The sequence below is a fragment of the Astatotilapia calliptera genome, chromosome 3 (assembly GCF_900246225.1).
Source record: "Astatotilapia calliptera chromosome 3, fAstCal1.2, whole genome shotgun sequence".
Taxonomy (NCBI): Eukaryota; Metazoa; Chordata; class Actinopteri; order Cichliformes; family Cichlidae; genus Astatotilapia; species Astatotilapia calliptera.
The window spans coordinates 23,052,196-23,070,598 of NC_039304.1; the positions used below are offsets into that span (position 1 = coordinate 23,052,196).

At 40.6% G+C, this 18,403-nt stretch overlaps 1 protein-coding gene across 2 annotated transcripts; it reads left to right on the top strand.

The window, feature by feature from the left end:
• Nucleotides 1–9,048: 9,048 nt before the first annotated feature.
• LOC113018976 (myelin-oligodendrocyte glycoprotein-like) lies at nucleotides 9,049–13,719 on the top strand. Of its 2 annotated transcripts, none has more exons than XM_026162436.1 (5): nucleotides 9,049–9,257; nucleotides 11,707–12,084; nucleotides 12,199–12,276; nucleotides 12,364–12,467; nucleotides 12,558–13,719. In XM_026162436.1, exons 1-5 carry the CDS (start codon nucleotides 9,161–9,163, stop codon nucleotides 12,603–12,605), a joined length of 705 nt encoding a protein of 234 aa, XP_026018221.1. In that variant the 5' UTR covers nucleotides 9,049–9,160; the 3' UTR covers nucleotides 12,606–13,719. The 2 variants fall into 2 exon arrangements, with proteins under 2 accessions (XP_026018221.1, XP_026018222.1); XM_026162437.1 differs by having other exon boundaries at nucleotides 12,367–12,467.
• Nucleotides 13,720–18,403: the final 4,684 nt, after the last annotated feature.

Genomic DNA, 18,403 nt, shown 5'->3' on the forward strand with positions numbered 1-18,403 from the left:
TGCTCCTCCAAAGGACGCACAACAGTTTCATAGGCTTGTAGATAGAAGACTCTGGGCTTACGTCTCACTGCATCTGAGACAGTGTGAAAGGACTTAACAGCCTTATTATGTTTAGAGTGACACAACCAAGCTCAGCTCTATTTGATTCTGGTAATAATTAATTATCCTTGAATTTAATCAGAATATAATAAAAAAAATGAGTCAAAATCAAATCAGTGAGGTTTAATCAGAATATCATTATTACTGTGAAATGTTTCCATGTTTCCAATACCTGAAACCTGACGACCTGACCTTTTACTGGGATTTGACACACGTGTGTACGATGTTTAGATATCTTTGTGAGGACTGGTCCCCGCGAGTTTTAAGGCATTTTTGAGATTAAAAATGTGGTTTTAGTGTCGGGGATTTGGTTTAAGCATTCATTTTTGATGGTTAACACTATATCAGTTAGGTGTGTGTGTGTGTGTGCGTGTGTGTGTGTGTGTGTGTGTGTGTGTGTGTGTGTGTGTGTGTGTGCGTGTGTGTGTGGCACAGTCCAGATGTTGTCTGTGGACTTTGGTAATTGGTCAGAAGGACCAAAGCAAACCTTCAGAAATTGTCTGACATGTATGATGAAATAAACCTGATATTAATTATGCTGTGATTGACAAACACAGAACCACAGAGCTATCACATGTCAGTCATATGTGATTGAGTTAAAAAGAAGTAACAAGAAACATTGTTGTGTGTTGTAATCATAAAGAGAAGCAGTGTATTGATGTCATGTTAAAGTGTATCCACATGTGACTGAGCTGATGAGAGACAGAGTCACGCTGAAGTGCAGCAGAGCTGATAGCTGGGTGAGAAATGTAACCGGCGTAATGAAGTGATCTTAGTGTTTAACCTTTGCTTCGACTCATGCCATAAATAACACATTAGCTCATCCTGAGTGATCTGGGATAGAGTCACGTTCAGTCATGTGATGGTGTCATGTTTGATCATAGTGGGGACGCCCACAGTGAGACTTAATCACAGTCTGGGAGTAAGGGGGATTCCCTCCCCTCTGGTCTACCTGCCCCTTCTTCTGCTTATGAAACCAGGTGGAAAGACCCCCATATTCCCCACTTCTGATTTTTAGCTCTGCTTCTCAAAACAGTCCTCAGTTCAAGCAGCAATAAAATCACACTTTCACTTCCAGTACAGGGGGAGCCGCTTCAGTGCATGATCAGGATCTCATTCTATTTCTCCTTTTTATTCACTTTTTAACCTGTGTGGACTTTTAACAGGAGCAGAAATCCCCTAAATTTCATTCTCTTAGCCTATAATTAGACAAAAACACATAAAAAATAAACAATTTTAAACATTTATACTGTTGGTGCTTCAGATGTTTGTACATTGAGGCTTTTCTGACCTGGATCTATGGAGATGGATGTTAGATCCATCCATCATGGCAGCAAATTTTTAGTTCAGTGTTTGTTTAAGTGCTTTTAATTACTATATTTAATTACTGTCAGAGACGAGCTTCAGGAAAACTAGTGCAGGTGTTACAATAGCAGCAACTTCCTGAAAGCAGTTCATAAGTTTAAAAAACATTATGAAAAAAGTATGTAAAATTATGTGTTCACAGAGTCTCAACAAAGCTGGTTATCAACGTCTCATCGGGCAAACACTAAAATTAAATGTAACACACACACACACACAAAGGTCTCACCATCCGTCTCAGCTGTGGGGAAAAAGAGGAAAACTAACAAAACTCTAAAAGATCATTTATTAGCAAAATAATGATAAAAATGGAAGGATAAAAAGGCCAGTGTTACACTAACAAAATGGACAAAACACACAGTCCAAGTCCAGAGCCAGCTACAGCATGAGTCACACTTTACATGTCGATCTGTCCTCTAAGACCCATCACCCTGTAAGTTGAGCCACCCGGGCTTCATCAAACCAACTCTGTGTGCAAAGTGTGTGTTACACTGTAGTGAAAGCTTTGGGGGGGAAGCAGAAGTAAAACCAGGTGATAGAAAACACAGAAAAGTGTCAGTTGTGGTTTTCATGTTGGACCTTTTAAAAAAATATTTGGCTTTTCTGTTCTTGTTTCTTTGCACCTGGTGAACTTCTCAGCAAAGGTGATCTGAAGAAGATGCCTGTAAACATCATCAATGATGGACAAAGAGAGGCTCAAAGCCGTCTCACAGCGACACCTCCTGGCCAATGTGGGCATCACATCTTGATGATGCTTTTCTGTGACAAAGATGGACAAAGTGACACAGGAAAGCTCAGCACAACTCCAAACAGCACTACTTATTATAGACTATCAATAAGTATGATCAACACATGTTTTGGAGAAATCGTCCTACAAACAAGGAACTACAAATATGGAGGCTGTGACTGTAGGCACTGTTTTCTCCCTCTGGTAACATTTATGAGGCTGTTTCAGTTGCTTAGTAACTCAGTACAAGGTGCAGTGGAAACAGCCCATAAATAAAGTATACTGAGCAAACACTGCTGTGGTTACTGTGTGTGTGTGTGTTTTTCCCTTTGTTTGGATTCAGCCAGCTTTGTTTTCTTCTGCCACCCTGCTCACAGCCTTGGGGGGGGGGGGGGGGGGGGGGGGCTCAATGCTTGGATGTGATTGGTTGACTTTTAAGCTGTCTGGGATTTAGTGTCATCAGGTTTGTTCTGCACACTACCAAGGAAAGCTTATTTTCAAATAATTCAAAAATAAGTATTTAAAATACATAAATTCCTAAATGTCTTTTCCAAGAGACAAATTCTTTCCAAGTTCAGCTTTGTATCATCTTTCATGTCTCATGGATCAATGCCTTTTAAACCTGAGCAACACCTCAACCTGAAGGATTTAATCGTGTTTCAGAAATGCAAAACTTTTTAAAAACACAAGTGATGCACAAATCCCCAAAACACCGTACAGTCATTGGGTAACAACAACAACACTTTTAATAATAAATAAATAAAGCTGAGAACACAGCACTTTGATTCTGAGTTAAAAGTCAATGAATAAAAAGAGTTTAACAGGTGTTTTGGAAACAGCCAATGAGATCCTCAGTGTGTTGTTGTTGTTTTAAACAACAGTTTCTGATTAAAGTAGAAAATGAGAACAGCCCGGAGTCAAAGCTGAACATTTCTGCCTCTTTTATTTCCCCTTCAGTAAATACTTTAATATTATAATGTGGAGAAATAAGTGTATGCAGTGGCACGTGCTTGGAGTATTGTCACATGACCAGAGCTGTTTACTTCCTGGTCTTCGAGAAAGTGGATGTCCACGGCGAAGCTGCCAAAGAAAAGGTCAGTAAAGGACGTTAAAATACACGGAGGGCAAATATTTTTGCTACACGTGATTTTTATGGTGTCTGCAGTAGTGATGGGCAGATGAAGCCCCATGAAGCACTGAAGCTTTTCATCCAATTGGTTCACCCCAACGCGAAGCTTCATGAAGCTTCATTTGCTCTAGCAGGACACCTACTGGACGTAAAAATAATAGCTGGCATGAATTTGAAGAGTGTGGCATTTTGCACACAGCCTGTAAATGTCAACAACAAAAGGAGTGTGTAAAACACCTATAGTGTAGTGATGGCAGTATACTGTGTATATTTATGCTGGCAGTATGGAAAATGATTATTTGCGGCAAAGTTCGAACCGCTTCATGAACCAGTCACGTGGTACAGCCGGGCAGCGAGGCTTCGGACGTCATCATTTTCAGCTCCTCCCATAAATGAAGCAAGCCTCGATACGCGCATCGCGGAAACGCCCCCTCCATTACTCGACACACGCTCCGAAGCCTCGATACAGAACGTCACATCACTAGTCTGCAGTGATGTTATACTCACCTGTGATTACTCGAAGTTGTGTTTGCAGCAGAGTTTAGTGTTAACGGCCACAGTAGCTCGTTCGTTTCTCTGTATTGTTGTAGTGGGGACATCGTGTGTTTGAGTCACGGCACAGAAACACAGAGGGACAGCTCTGATTTTTATTTTTAATGTATTTAAATGATTTTATTGAGCAGAGCTTCCTTTGCTCTCTGCACACAATACTGACATGTGACACGCTGCGGGTGGAGGAGGTGAGTGGGTGAAACCATGACCCTGCAGATTTTAGTCAGAGACGCTAAAATCCTTCAGACACGGAGCGAGCAGCTCAGCCTCGTTTCACCTGAAGCAGAATCAGGATGTGATCAAACTTTCTGTCTCTCTTTTGTTATCAGTGCGAAAAATTACAACAATATGTTTGTTTGAGTCTCGAAGAAAAGCGAGACGATCCCTAAAAGTTTATTTTGTTCATCTGAATGTTTTCAGTGGGAGAAACATTTCGTCACTGATCCACGTGACTTCTTCAGTCTCAGCTGACTGCAGGTTTCTTGTAAACACCTTATAAGGTTGAGGGCACCTCATCCGTGGGGATGCTGTTTGCTCTGTGTTGTAGTGTCTTCAAGACACCCAGTTTATGCTCCAGAGGATGATGGTTTTAAATATGAGATTTGATTGTCACCCAGGTGTCGTCCACATACCTGAACCAATGACTTGGTGGTGATCCAGGGTAGCACAGCCCTCTGAGATAACAGCAGGGTTAGAGAGTCAGTGTCTGTGCCAATAACAATCCAAATAAAGTCATTTATGAGACTGAGACTGTCTTCCTGTGATAGTGAGAGTGAAAGTATGAAAGCATGCAAACACCGCCCTGAAACTCCCGTCACATCACCAGGTAACTCCTATTTATAAACAATGATGATGTCATCAAGGAAATAAGGAAATGACTGAGTGAGTTTACAGTGTTTATGCTGTGAGAGCTCAGCGTCGCCAGATGGGCTACTCACTCGCCCTATTGCTCTCGCTCTCTGTTTGTCACGTGTACACTAATTGCAGCGTGGCGCCTGCACTGCCTCGCAGGTTTCCTCCCGTTCATTCCTCCCTTGCTCCTGCAAGCAGCATTGCGAGCGGATATATCATCAGGATAAACCGGGTGGTCTTGGTCGGGCTATGCCACAGCCACAGGTAGGCTGCACGTTTGTCCTGCGATTCTTTCTTCTTTGGGACATTTGAGTTGTTGACTTTAAGCTCGTGTTTGTGTCGACCAGCAACACTCATCATAAAAGTGTTACCAGTGTTTGTTTACATGGCTCTCCCTCTGAGGGAATCCCTCTGATGACATCAGACATGAGAGATGTTTATGAAAGCGTGTGAGAGGTCATGTGGAATGACTGACACAGCCAGGGACAGGTCAGGCGATAGGTCATGAGTGTATGACCAGTTTCAGACTGAACTGCTTCTCTCTCTCTCTCTCTGCAGTTTTTATTTTTCTTTAGTATCTTCTAATACTTTCACTTCAGCTTGGAACATTTCATTTGTTCAACATCAGCTTGATTTAAGCTGCTAAATCTAAAACAACTGTGGGTCAGTAATAACTAATCCATCAGTGTTTGCACCTAAACCTCTCACTGCTTGGCTGCAGCAGGAGAGGCGTCCTTCAACCTGACGAAACAAGATGACCTCTCACCTTTATCATTAACACACTGAGGCTGTATCAGTCCCACTCCCAGTGACAATTTCACAGTTATCACCTGACCTAAATAATTTTATGATCAACTTATTCATTGCTAACATGTTTAGGAGCCATTCATGATTAAAATATGTGTTACAGTGTAGTTATAGTTAGTTGTGTTATTGTTCTGTTTCCTCACAGTTTCCAGCTGTGTTCACTTTATCTGCAAATTTTCATGTGTTCACACAACAGCTGGATTCAAAGATGTAAATCCAGAAAACTGTTCCAGTAATAAAGTAAACACACTGCTGAAAATAAGTGAACAGGATTCTTTTGACACTTAAGGTTTAAAAAGAAAAAATATGAAGGTAGCGAGGAAAAAATCGACCGGAAGAGAGCACAGATCTAAGACCAGAGGAATGAACTCTGTCGTTGTTCATTCAGCGTTTACTTTGTTTGGTAAACAAGGAAGGAGTTCCCTCTTCATTCCTTTTGGTGACGAAAAGGAATGAACCACAAATAACAGAGTTATAAATAACTCATAATGTGTCAGAAACTACGTCACAATAGAGTGTCTCCCAGCGCAACACAGTTTTTCATGACTCCTGAACTCTCCAGTAATAAACCTGCTGTGTTATATTTAGACTCAGATAACATTTAAAGGCTCCACTTAAATGGCACAAAATGTGTGAATCTGAATCTTCTCTGCTGAGCTTTAAAAGACAAACTGTGAGTATCTGAGTGAGTTTTTATCTTCTTAATGTTCTCATCTGTGTAAATCCACATAAGTGTGTTTCAGTAAAAAGTCATAAAGAATCATAAAACTGCTGCTGGAAACAAAGCAAATAATGAATCTGGGTCACAGATCTCGACCAGGTGTTGGTTGGTGGATGTTGAACCCAACAACCAACACCCATCATAAAAGTGTTTCCTGTGTTTGTTTACATGGTTCTCCCTGCGTGGTGAAGCAGGAGGGAATCCCTCTGATGACATCAGATGTTATGTAAAAGATGTTTATAAAAGCGTGTGAGAGGTCGTGTGGAATGACTGACACTCCCAGTGACAGATCCACTGAGAGTTATTGCCTGACCTGAGATCATGAGTTCATGACCAGTTTCAGACTGAACTGTTTTTCTGGGTCGATGCTTTACAATAAAGTGCCTGACAACTGTTGTTGTAAAATATACACACACACACACACACACACACACACACACACACACACACACACACACACACACACACACACACACACACACACACGAAGTTGGTGGTTTGATCCTTGGCTCCTCAAATCTGCATGCCATCAGTTTCTTGGCAGTGTACAGTTAAGGTTCTTCTAGGTTCAGAGGTCTGCCTCTTTGAAGACGTCCTTATTAGGTTCATCAGTTATTCTAAACTGGATGTGAGGAAACTAAAGTGCTTGAAGTGCTCAGATTAAAGTGCAGCATGGAGATAAAAATCTGACTTGTGGTTAGAAACACTTTGAGTGGCAGTAAGACTGAAATCAGAGCAGAGATCATGTGATCCACCTGAGCTGCCATTTTTGTTTTGTGTTCTTTTTTTTCCTTTAAAACATGAACCAGAGTATCAGGAGATTCATAAAAACATAACATCTATAAATATTCATACTTCATAATCTGACTGCTGATCTCAGTAAGTCAACAGTTGGCCTGAGCTCAGATTGTCACATGTGATCAAAGAGGAGCCAAAACTGCACTTTTTTTAATGACAGAATTTCTTAAAGTGATCTAAAAATGTAACATTATTCAACATTAAATACTGAAGGGACCTTCAGATCAGTCTGACCTTGAAGAAGAGGTCAGAGGTCAAATGAAACATAATATTTTGACTCATTTTACAGAGCGTTCTGTATGATGATACATGTCATACTTGTAAGAGTCACAGTTTCATCAGAAGTTATGAGGCTTTTTGTCAAACTTCCACCAATAAACCAACAACATCCACCGCTTCCTCCTGTAAATCACGTCTGTTGGTTTTAAATCAGATAAGTTCCTGTTAGAAAAAGCTGCTGAACTAATGAGAGATGAAGCACGTTTACCTATTTTATACAAACTGATGTCACGTGTTGTCTTAAGCGGGATTTACAGTCCAGCTGACGCAGCGCTGTCAGCTCTGCTCCAGCGAAAAGTTAATAAAACAAAGTTTTCTCTGAATAAGTTTTTTTATTTCCAGAGCAAATTTTCTTATTTCAACTTAGTTTTTATTGCTTAAAAACGTTTAATTTTTCTTGGCTTCAGTCTAGTTGTATTTCTTTTAATTATTATCATTTAGTGTTGCATAGAGCGCAAATGTCACAGACAAGATTTAGGTAAACCAGTGCATGTGTTACAGTAAAAACCCACTGAGGTTTATTTCACTCTAATAGTCTTGGATTGTCCAGGCCGCCTGCGGTGAGATTAGTTCCCAGTAGAGGCAGTGGCCAAAAGTAGTGGTTGCTACATGCAGTCTGTAGGAAACACGTGTGCTGTAAGAAGAAGTGAGAGTGAGAGTGTATTCCCCTCAAACTTTGCTGCCATTAATACATCATCTGCTTCCAGTGAAGCACAGACTGTAAACAGCAGCAGAAACAGGATGTTTGTATTATTTGAGCTTCTGTTGAGCAAATTGATGTTGTCATTGGGAATTCATTCATTTAATTAATGGCACAGACACTCAGAGGTACAAGTCCTGATTTTCTTTTTGATATCTTAAAAATAATGGGTGCACTTTTTACTAATGCCACACTATTAAACATAAATAAGGTTTTAAAATGTGTTAATTCATCATTTATGTAACATTACTCCTCTTTAGTGTGTCATTTATAAATACAAATATATATTATTATGACTCTGATTATGGTTGTTATTAGCAGTGATGTAATACATGGTGTATACAAATAAAATATCTGTATTGACTATAAGGAGCAGTGCAGTGCTGCCAGCACCAGTTTAACCAGCAGAGCTTCCATTGTTCTCTGCACTGACATGTCTGAGCATTTATACTGGCAGGTGGAGGATGTTACATCATCACAACATTGTAAACAGTGTTGAATCTTTGCTGCAGCTTTGATCTCACAGAGAAATGATCAAACTCACCTTCTGTATCTAACAGATTATTAGATTGATTAAAACAGTCATATATCCAAGTTAGTCTCTGGATGCTGTGCTACATACCGCTGAGTCATTAATGACACGACACGTTTTTGTTGTGTCAACGTGACTTTCATGTTTCTCCATTATGAAAGTTCAGAGTCACCTACTTCACCTGACAGCTTAGCTTGTTTTTATTTGTCATCAGTCAGACACATTATAATATCTGAGTCTTCAGTACTGAACAGAAAGTAAGACAGAGCAGATTTAGTTACATGAAGCTGAGACTTGGAGTTTCTACAGAAATAATTCAAATACAGTAACTTTTGTGATGCGTTAAAGCGCGACCGGCACGCAAACGTCACAGTGAGATTTCCGTTAACGTCGTCAGGTCATGGGACTTCATGACACTCCAGGGCTCAGTTAACCCCACCCAGATTGCAGTAGGCGGAGACTGTTACGTATATAAAAAGGGTGATCCTCACGGCTCATTCATTCATTCAGAGCGAAGCAGGCAGGGACTGATCAGACTACAGATTTCCAAAAAAAAAAAAAAACGCGCTTCAGTCAGAAGACGGAATTTTTAATCATCGATCATGTCTCTGAACAACTTCTACTTTAAGGACTCTTCCTTTTTCTCACTCCGGACTTTTCTCCTGTGCTCGGCTTTGTCCGTCTGGACTCCTGTACAAGGTAAGCCGACGTGTCCAGCTTCTAGCTGCGTGTTAGTGCAGATTACAGTGAATTTTAATCACATACTGGCGGATGTGAATAAGCTGAAATGACTGTTATCAGCTGTGCTGTGTTGTCCGTCACTAACAGTGTGACAGCTGTCAGTGAGTTACTTTAAAACCGGAAGAAGCTTAAAACGACAAGATTGTCAGGCAGGTTCTGACTGTGTGAGGTTTGTTTATAACGGACAGAATGGCGGTGATTCACCGAGCAGTCTGCGAGCATGTCAGGTTTATGAGAGCCGTGTGTTTGTCAGAGGAGAGAAAGAGCAGAGTTACAAAACACAACGTCCGGTGAGCCGAAACTAAAACCCTGTTTATTGATCCGGAGTGATGCAGATTCAGTCCGCACATGCTGCTGCTGACTACATGTGTTTCCACAAGCTAATGTCTTTTCTATAAAAACACATTAGCTTGACAACCCGCCATCATGACCCCATCAGGAATTACGTCTGACTGCCCACGTGGCTCGTTCGTCCAATCAGGTGTCTGTGCGTGTTTTGTTGTTTTGTAGTTTACTCTGGATTTGTAGTTTAAAATTTTTAATAAATGAAATTAGTTGGTTATTAAATCTGAACTCGCAGCGAGGTTAAACAGTCAGTCTTAACAAGTAAATAATTAGAAGGGCAACATGAATCAGTGAAAACAGCAGACTGTGTGATGGTTGACTTAAATCAGCTTGTTTACTTTGAGTGTAAAACTTACTGAGGATGAGTCACACGAACTATTATTATGAATAAATACTTGTGTTGTTTCTTAGAACTTGGATGAGCATCAATCTGATCAGTTTGTGTTGTTAAACTTTAATAAACACGTTATTGCTTGATAAAGTTTTATTATAGTGAAATAAAATGTTCAATTTAAACAGTTTTTATTCATTATCAAGAAAAGCATAAAACATAACAAAGCAGACAAAAAAGAAAGAAAAGAAAAAAACCCCAAAGGGAATATATTAAAGTCATTATATACCTGTACAAATTCACATATGGGGTAAAGAGGAGAGAGAGAAAAAAACATTTTCACTCAATTAGCCACAGATTTAGAAAGAGAAAAAGATAAACTCCAAGAGTGAATTGTTGTCCTTTACGCTTACTTCCTATTTAACTGAGAACATCTTAATCACAACCACCCCCCTCAACAGTTGGGACAAATCATTTGGCAAATAAGAAAGCAAAGGGGACCAAACATTGAGAAAGAGACCCTCATTTCCTCCTAAAATAGCAGCAGTTCTTTCGTGAGGAATAACTTTAAATAATTCTCTGTACCACAAAGTCACAGAGGGAGGTTTATCCTTAACCCAATTAATGAGAATACATTTCCTAGCTACCAGCAATAGTTTGTCACATAATTTGCGCTGCAAGTAATTCAATGTTACTTCTTTTGAGGATAGGCCAAGAAGAAAATACCCGGGGTCCCTTTGAATCAGGTTGTTAAAAATATCACTTAGTTCTTGAGAAATGAAGCTCCAAAATCTTTTGATTAATTTACATTCCCAAAAGTAATGAAAAAAAGTGCCAGTTTCTTTTTGACATTTACTACAAAAATGGGAAATATGAGGTGCAATCTTATGCAAGACATTAGGAGCTATATAAAGGCGATGTATGATTTTTGTATTGGGTTTCTTGCAAGCGGTTGCAAGTAAAAGTGGAACTACTCATGTTAATGGCTCCTTTCCACTCCTCTTCGGTATATTGATTATTAAGATCTCTCTCCCATTTATGAATAGCGCTCAATCTGTTGCTACTGAGAGTAGATAGGAGAGAGTAAAAGGCTGAGATAAAATGAGTTCTGTCTTTTCGCTTAATAAGAAATGTCTCAATAACATCATATTTAACTATTTCTGAAGACTGTGGAATTTTAGAATGAACAAAGTTACGAACCTGGAGAAAGCCAAAAAACTGGTCTCTAGGAATATTAAAATTTGACTGCAATTGCTCAAAGTTCATCAGTGTGATGTTTTGATACAAATCACCAATTACCCTTAATCCCTTTTTCTGCCACTTATCGAACATACTGCGAGACATTCCTGGAACAAAATCTTTGCTTCTCAGTAAAGGAGTCAAGAATGAAGTGCAATCTTCTCTACCCAACCTTTTACACATTTCCCCCCAGACCCTTATTGTATTATAAATGATTGGGTTATTCTTAATCCCCATTTGTAATATTGTTTTTGAAATAAAATGTTAGAAATTCAGGACCACAGACGGTACACACGAGGGTCAGTTAGCCTGTAACAGAACAACAAACAGCACATGTCTGAAATTTTGTTGCGTATATTAAGAAAGACTTACATAACAGCACAGAGGCCAGTGGGGCTGTTCATGATCTCCAGGTCTTTGGTGTGTAACTCGACAGGGGTCTGTGGATGTTCTGTAGGAGTTCAGGAGGTTTAATTTTCTGTCTGTTTCCAGGTGAGGTTCTGGTGATTGGCTCAAATCTTCCAATCATTGCTTCTCCGGGTGATGATGTCATCCTGCCGTGTCACCTGGAGCCCACGTTCGATGTCCAGGGTCTGACAGTGGAGTGGTCCAAACCCGACCTGAAGCCCGACCCGTCGGACCGGCTGAGCCGAGTGGAGTACGTTCACCTGTACAGGGACAGGAAGGAGGTCCCCGACATGAAGATGGCCTCGTACTTCAGGAGGACGGAGCTGTTCATGGACGACATGAAACACGGGAACATTTCACTGAAGATCCTGAACGTGTCGGAGGAAGACAACGGCAGATACAGATGTTTCATCCCCAAGCTGCAGAGCAGAGTGAAAGCTGCTGTTGTTGAACTTGTAGTCGGTGAGAAGATTTGTTTTGTTGATGTTTGTGGTTCCAAACTCAAAGTTGTTTTTGTCCCCAATACAAACTTTCAGCCTAATTTTAATAACAGATTTTGACTGTTTTGTCTTTTAGATTCAAACTTTGCTAAAACCTCAACAACAGAGACGCCGCTGCAAACTCCAGATCCTCAGGACACGACTCCAACAAATGGTGAGAACACAGTCCAACTCTTCTCTGCATCATCCCTGTTTGGGGTTTTATGTATTTGTGGTGACCTTCTTGTCTTTTCTACATCAGCAGGTCGATCCAGCGTCGCTGTGGTTCTTCTCATCGCTTTTATATCGGCTGTAGCTGTTGCTGGTCTTATTGTATATTTTTGCTGCCATCATCAGAATCGAACTGTAAGTAAGAAAGATAGAAACAAACAAACACAAACATGTTGTTGCTTCTTGTGTCGTCAGACTGACTCATTATTCTACCTTTTTCAACAGAAGCATCCAGAGGATGATGAGACAGAAAAACAACCACTACCAGTCTAGTCTAGTGTCGGTGTTAATGGAGCTGAGAGCAGCAGAGATTTATCTGTGCTGGATCTTCATTCAGATTGGGGCCTCGTCCGGTTTATTTATCGAGCTCATTTTCACATAAAGAAAGTGTAGAACAAGAAAACCCAGAGTGGAAGATCAGAGGAAGTAAACAGGAAATATTTCTTACAGACGTCTTCAGTCAGAGTTGCTGCTGTCAGACTCTGGAGGATCTGCTTGGAAACATCAAGCAGTGAAACTGATGGATTTCCTCCTTCAGTACAAAACTGTGAAGTTCAGCCTGGAGAAGAAACACTCCTCTGCCTCACTGTCAGCGTGTTTAATGAATATTTATTTAGTCTTTACCTCACTGGTTAAGGTGCACTTAAATCTTTTACTGAGACCTCAAAGTGTCTGTGATGGACAAATTAAAATTAAAATTAAAACTGTTTTGGAAAATCACCAGTAGAGTTTGAAGTACCAGGAACAGGATTCATGGAGCTCACATTAAGCACTCGTGTTTTATGCAAACCTTGTTTGTTAGTTGTCTGTTAACTTTAATGTCTCAGAGAAACGGAAGCTGAACACTTTAAGTAACTGCTGCACTTTATAAACAGAAAAAAAGCTGATTTATACTCTAGATTTTTAAAGCTACAACTAATTTATTACATTTACTGTGAAACTTCCTGCTGGTTGGGATTCGATGTTCAGACTGTAACCTTATAGTCTGATTTGTGACCGTCCTCAGTTTACAGGTGTGAAATGTTTAAACACAAATGTGTTTATTGCTGCTTTTGCTGCCTTTAAGTCAAAGTGAGTGTTTGTGTGATGAAACAAGCTTAAACTTCATCACGAGAATAAAAACATTTAAATACTGACCTGAAAGAGTTTCTTGGATTCTTTGATTTTCAAGCCTCTTCTTGACATTTTGTTACAATTTGTGTGTTTTCTTGTTTTTATGACTAATACCTCGTCCTATTAATTTAATTGTTTTATATAAGTTATTTATTTATTGTCGTCATGTGTCGTTTCCTGTTTGCATTTGATGATGTTTTCAAACAGTTGAACCAAATGAACTGTTTAAAAACGTGACTGTTTTGTGTCATAGAAATTAAAATGATTCACTGAGTTTACTGTTGTTGTTCCATGTTCTTGAATAACATCAGTATTCTGTGAACATGATGACGAAATCAAATAAATGAGCAACAGTTCGTCATCACCGTGTCTGCTGTCTGTTTCTTCTTCAGCTCTTCATCACACTCACTCTCATTTCACTGATTTGTTTAACAGCACTGCTGAAAACTCATTTGGTGTCTGTAGGTGACTGATCATGTGACTGATCATGTGACTGTGTCTATGTTCTTAACACATTAATCTTCAATGTGAGGCTTTAATTTGAACTATGAAGCACTTTGTAACTCTGGGTTCTCTATAAATCAAGTTATAATTATTCATAAAGGCCATTCAAAGCTCTTCTTCAGATGTTGGCACATATCTGAAAAGTATAAAAAACTTAGAGGCAGAAGAAATGATCTGTCAACAGTGACGTTCACAAGGCCATTAACAGTGATCCCACTTTGCAAGACTGATAGACAATGTGCTGTATGTTGTAATCATAAAGAGAAGCAGTGTGTCGTGTTAAAGTGTGTTCATTTGTGACTGAGCTGATGAGAGTCACGTTTTACTGAAGTAGAGCTGATAACTGGGTGAGAAATGTAACGTGTGGGATGAAGTGATCTTAATCTTCAAACTTTGCTTTAATCCTGTTTGTGGAAGTTCACAGAGATTGTAAACACTTTGAATAAAACAAACGTGTGAATATTCATGAAAGATCACAAACAACACATGACCTACATGTATGTTTCAGCAGTTTATTTCTATGATAATTAAGTTAATCATTAGCTTCAGACCTGCAGGTCTTATTATGGCACATTCACTGTCATATCATGTGCTCACAAAAGCAGAGACCTGTGTTTATATAGCGCTTTACTTGGTCCCTAAGGACCCCAAAGCACTTTACACATTCAGTCATCCACACATTCACACACTGATGATGGCAACATTGTAGCCACAGCCACCCTCGGGCGCACTGACAGAGGCGAGGCTGCCGGACACTGGCGCCACCGGGCCCTCTGGAGTAGGCAATGGGTGAAGTGTCTTGCCCAAGGACACAAAGACCGAGACTGAGAGGCGAGGCTCGAACCGGCAACCTTCCGATTACAAGATGACCTGCCAACTCTTGAGTCACGATCGCCCACGTGGGGGCACATTAGGTCAGCCTGAGTGATCTGGGACAGTCACATTCAGTCATGTGATAGCATCACATTTTGGGAATGAGGGGGATTCCCTCCCCTCTGGTCTACATGCCCCTTTCTCCACTCATTTGGTTTCAACCCAGGTGGGAAGACCCCCACATTCCCCACTTTTGATTTTTAGCTCTGCGTCTCAAAACAGCCCACAGCTCAAGCTGCAAAAAAATCCCAGCCTGACTTTCACTTCCAGCACTTACGACCCGTAACAGCAGAGGGCGCTGCTTCAGGGGATGATCAGGATCTTGTTCCATTTCTCCTTTTTATTCACGTTTACCTTTGTAGACTTTTAACAGGAGAAAACATTCTCTAAGTTTCATTCTTTTAGCCTAAAATTTGACAAAAAAGCCCATTAAAAAAGCAAACTATTTAAAGTTTGAGTCTTCTGAGCTGGGTGTTAGATCCAGCATTGTGGGTGAAACCAGGGAAACTAAATGAATCTTGAAAATCTTCTGATTTTATTTGAGTTTTTCAAGTTTACAAAATAGTTTCAGTTAATTTTAAAGTTTAAAACGTTTTGTTATGTTTGGCTTTAGGTTTAGTTTAATTTTCTAGAAGTTTTCTTGTTGTGGGGACGTCCGGACTGTCTGCAGTGAGCTCTGCTCTCAGTACAGCCGCTGTTCAAAGTGTGTATAACACTGTAATGAAGACTGTGTGTGTGTGTGTGTGGGGGGGGGGGGGGGGGAGCAGAAGTAAAACCAGGTGATAGAAAACACAGAAAAGTGTTAGTTGTGTGTCTGTGGTTTTCATGTTGGGCTTTTTAAAAAAAGTATTTGGCATTTCTGTTCTTGGTTCTTTGCTCCTGGTGAACTTTTCTGTTCCCCTTCTCTTATTAATGATGGGCAACGTGAGGCTCAAAACCGTCTCGCAGTGGCACTATTGACAAATTTGGGCCTTGTAATCGGAAGGTTGCCGGTTCGAGCCCCGGCTTGGACAGTCTTGGTCGTTGTGTCCTTGGGCAAGACACTTCACCCGTTGCCTACTGGTGGTGGTCAGAGGGCCCGGTGGCGCCAGTGTCCGGCAGCCTCGCCTCTGTCAGTGCGCCCCAGGGTGGCTGTGGCTACAATGTAGCTTGCCATCACCAGTGTGTGAATGGGTGTGTGAATGGGTGGATGACTGGATATGTAAAGCGCTTTGGGGTCCTTAGGGACTAGTAAGGCGCTATATAAATACAGGCCAGGCCATCTTGATAATGCTGTTCTGTGACACAGTGAAGCTCTGCAAACTCCAAACAACACAACTTATTATACTACACTATCAATAAAAACACAAGTGGTACACAAATCCCTCAAAAACCGCACAGTCATTCGATAACAACAACAACAATATTAATAACAAACAAATAAATAAAGCTAAAGAAAAAAAAGAGTTTTAACAGGTGTTTTAGAAATAGCCAATGAGGGCCCGACCTAACCCGCGCAGAGAGATCCTCAGTGTGTTGTTGTGGTTTTAAACGACATTTTCGGTTTAAAGTAGAAAAAGAGAGCAGACCGGAGTCAAAGCCGAACATTTCTGCCTCTTTTACTTTCCCTCTTGAAACCAGGGGCGCTCTCTCTCTCACTCTGTCTCTCGGCTATACGACAGTAGTCATCAATATTTATGTCTTTACACTTTGTGTTTAACTCATTTAAACCCACACAAGTAACAGTAAACAATAGTTTTATGTATGAAATTTTAAAATGTTCCTGAGTGATTTTTAAAGCATTTTTCAGTAAATACTTTAATATTATAATACGGGGAGATTTATGTGTCACATGAGAGTGACGTATGTGTCACCAGAGCTGTTTACTTCCTGGTTGCTCTTTGAGAAAATGGATCTCCGCGTCAAAGCGTCCAAAGAAAAGGTCAGTAAATTACGTTAAAATACACGGATTGCAAATAGTTTTGTTACACGTGACCTTAATGTGTCTGCAGCAATGTTATGGTCACCTGCGATTACTCGAGCGCGTGTTTGCAGCTTGTTCTGACGGTCGCAGAAGTTCGGTCGTTACTCTGTGTTGTTGTAGTGGGGACATCGTGTGTTTGATTCACGGCACAGAAACACAGAGGAACGAGCCCTGGTTTTTATTGTAAATGTATAAAAATCATTTTAATGAGCAGAGCTTTCTTTTTTCTCTGCACACAATACTGACATGTGACACGCTGCGGGTGGAGGAGGTGAGTGGGTGAAACCATGACCCTGCAGATTTTAACCAGAGTTGCTTTTCTATTTGAAAGATTGATCATGTTATATTTCTGAGTGAATCGTGATGTTTATCAGCTGCTGTTCTTGAAACACAGCTCTGATCGGACCGAGCCTGAAACAGAATCAGGATATGACGAAACTTTCTTTCTCTCTTTTGTTATTCAAGTCAAACGTTACAACAAAACGTGTCTGTTTGAGTCTTGAACGTTGAATAGAAAAGTGAGTCGATCCCTAAACGTTGATTTTGTTCATCTGAACGTTTTCAGTGTGAGAAACATTTCGTCACTCATCCACGTGATTTCTTCGTTCCCAGCTGACTGCAGGTTTCTTGTAAACGCTTTATAATGTTGGGGAAACCTGGCACATCAGCTTTTAAATGTCCCCCATTACTGGTGGAAATTTCACAGTCTAAGAAGGCCAACCTGCCTTCATATCCTCCCTGGTGTATGTGATGTGTTCGTCCAGCTAGTTGCTGTGATCCGTGAATTGTGGTACGTCCTGAGATTTGATTGTCACCCAGGTGTCGTCCACATACCTGAACCAATGACTTGGTGGTGATCCAGGGTAGGATAGCACCGCCCTCTGAGATAACAGCAGGGTTAGAGAGTCAGTGTCTGTGCCAATAACAATCCAAATAAAGTCATTGATGGGACTGAGACTGTCTTCCTGTGATAGTGAGAGTGAAAGTATGCAAACGCTGCCCTGAAACTTCCGTTACATCACCAGGTCACTCCTATTTATAAACAAAGATGATGTCATCAAGGAAATAAGGAAAGTCTGCGATCAAAGAGAGAACTGTGAGTATCTGAGTGAGTTTTTATGTTCTTACCTCTGAAAGTACGAGGTTTCACTTCCTGTGTGACGGTAATGTCAGTGTACGAGACAGCAGGGTTCACTTTATCTGCAATACAGAGCAGTTCACGTGTTACACAACAGCTGGACCTATCTGTGTAAATTCACATAAGTGTGTTTCAGTAATAAGTCAGAAGGAATCATGAAAGTGCTGCTGGAAGTAAAGCAAACAATCAATCTGGGTCACAGATCTCGAAAACCAACACCCATCATAAAAGTGTTATCTGTGTTTGTTTACATGGTTCTCCCAGCAGAAGAAACAACTGACACTCCCAGTGACAGATCCACTGAGAGCTATCGCCTGACCTGAGATCATGACTTCATGACCAGTTCCAGACTGAACTGTTTTTCTGGGTCGTTGCTTTACAGCAAAGTGCGAGGTTTCACTTCCTGTGTGGCGGTAATGTCCCGTCATGGTAATGGTCCCCACCTAGTCATAAAACCTAAACATCCACATTCTTTCTATC

What these genes read in the sequence shown, in the direction of transcription:
- LOC113018976 (XM_026162436.1), top strand. Translation starts at nt 9,161, where the DNA reads ATGTCTCTGAACAACTTCTACTTTAAGGACTCTTCCTTTTTCTCACTC. An exon ending in TGTTGTTGAACTTGTAGTCG is followed by an intron (nt 12,085 to 12,198) that starts GTGAGAAGATTT and finishes TTTGTCTTTTAG; the next exon opens with ATTCAAACTTTGCTAAAACC. An exon ending in GCCATCATCAGAATCGAACT is followed by an intron (nt 12,468 to 12,557) that starts GTAAGTAAGAAA and finishes CTTTTTCAACAG; the next exon opens with AAGCATCCAGAGGATGATGA.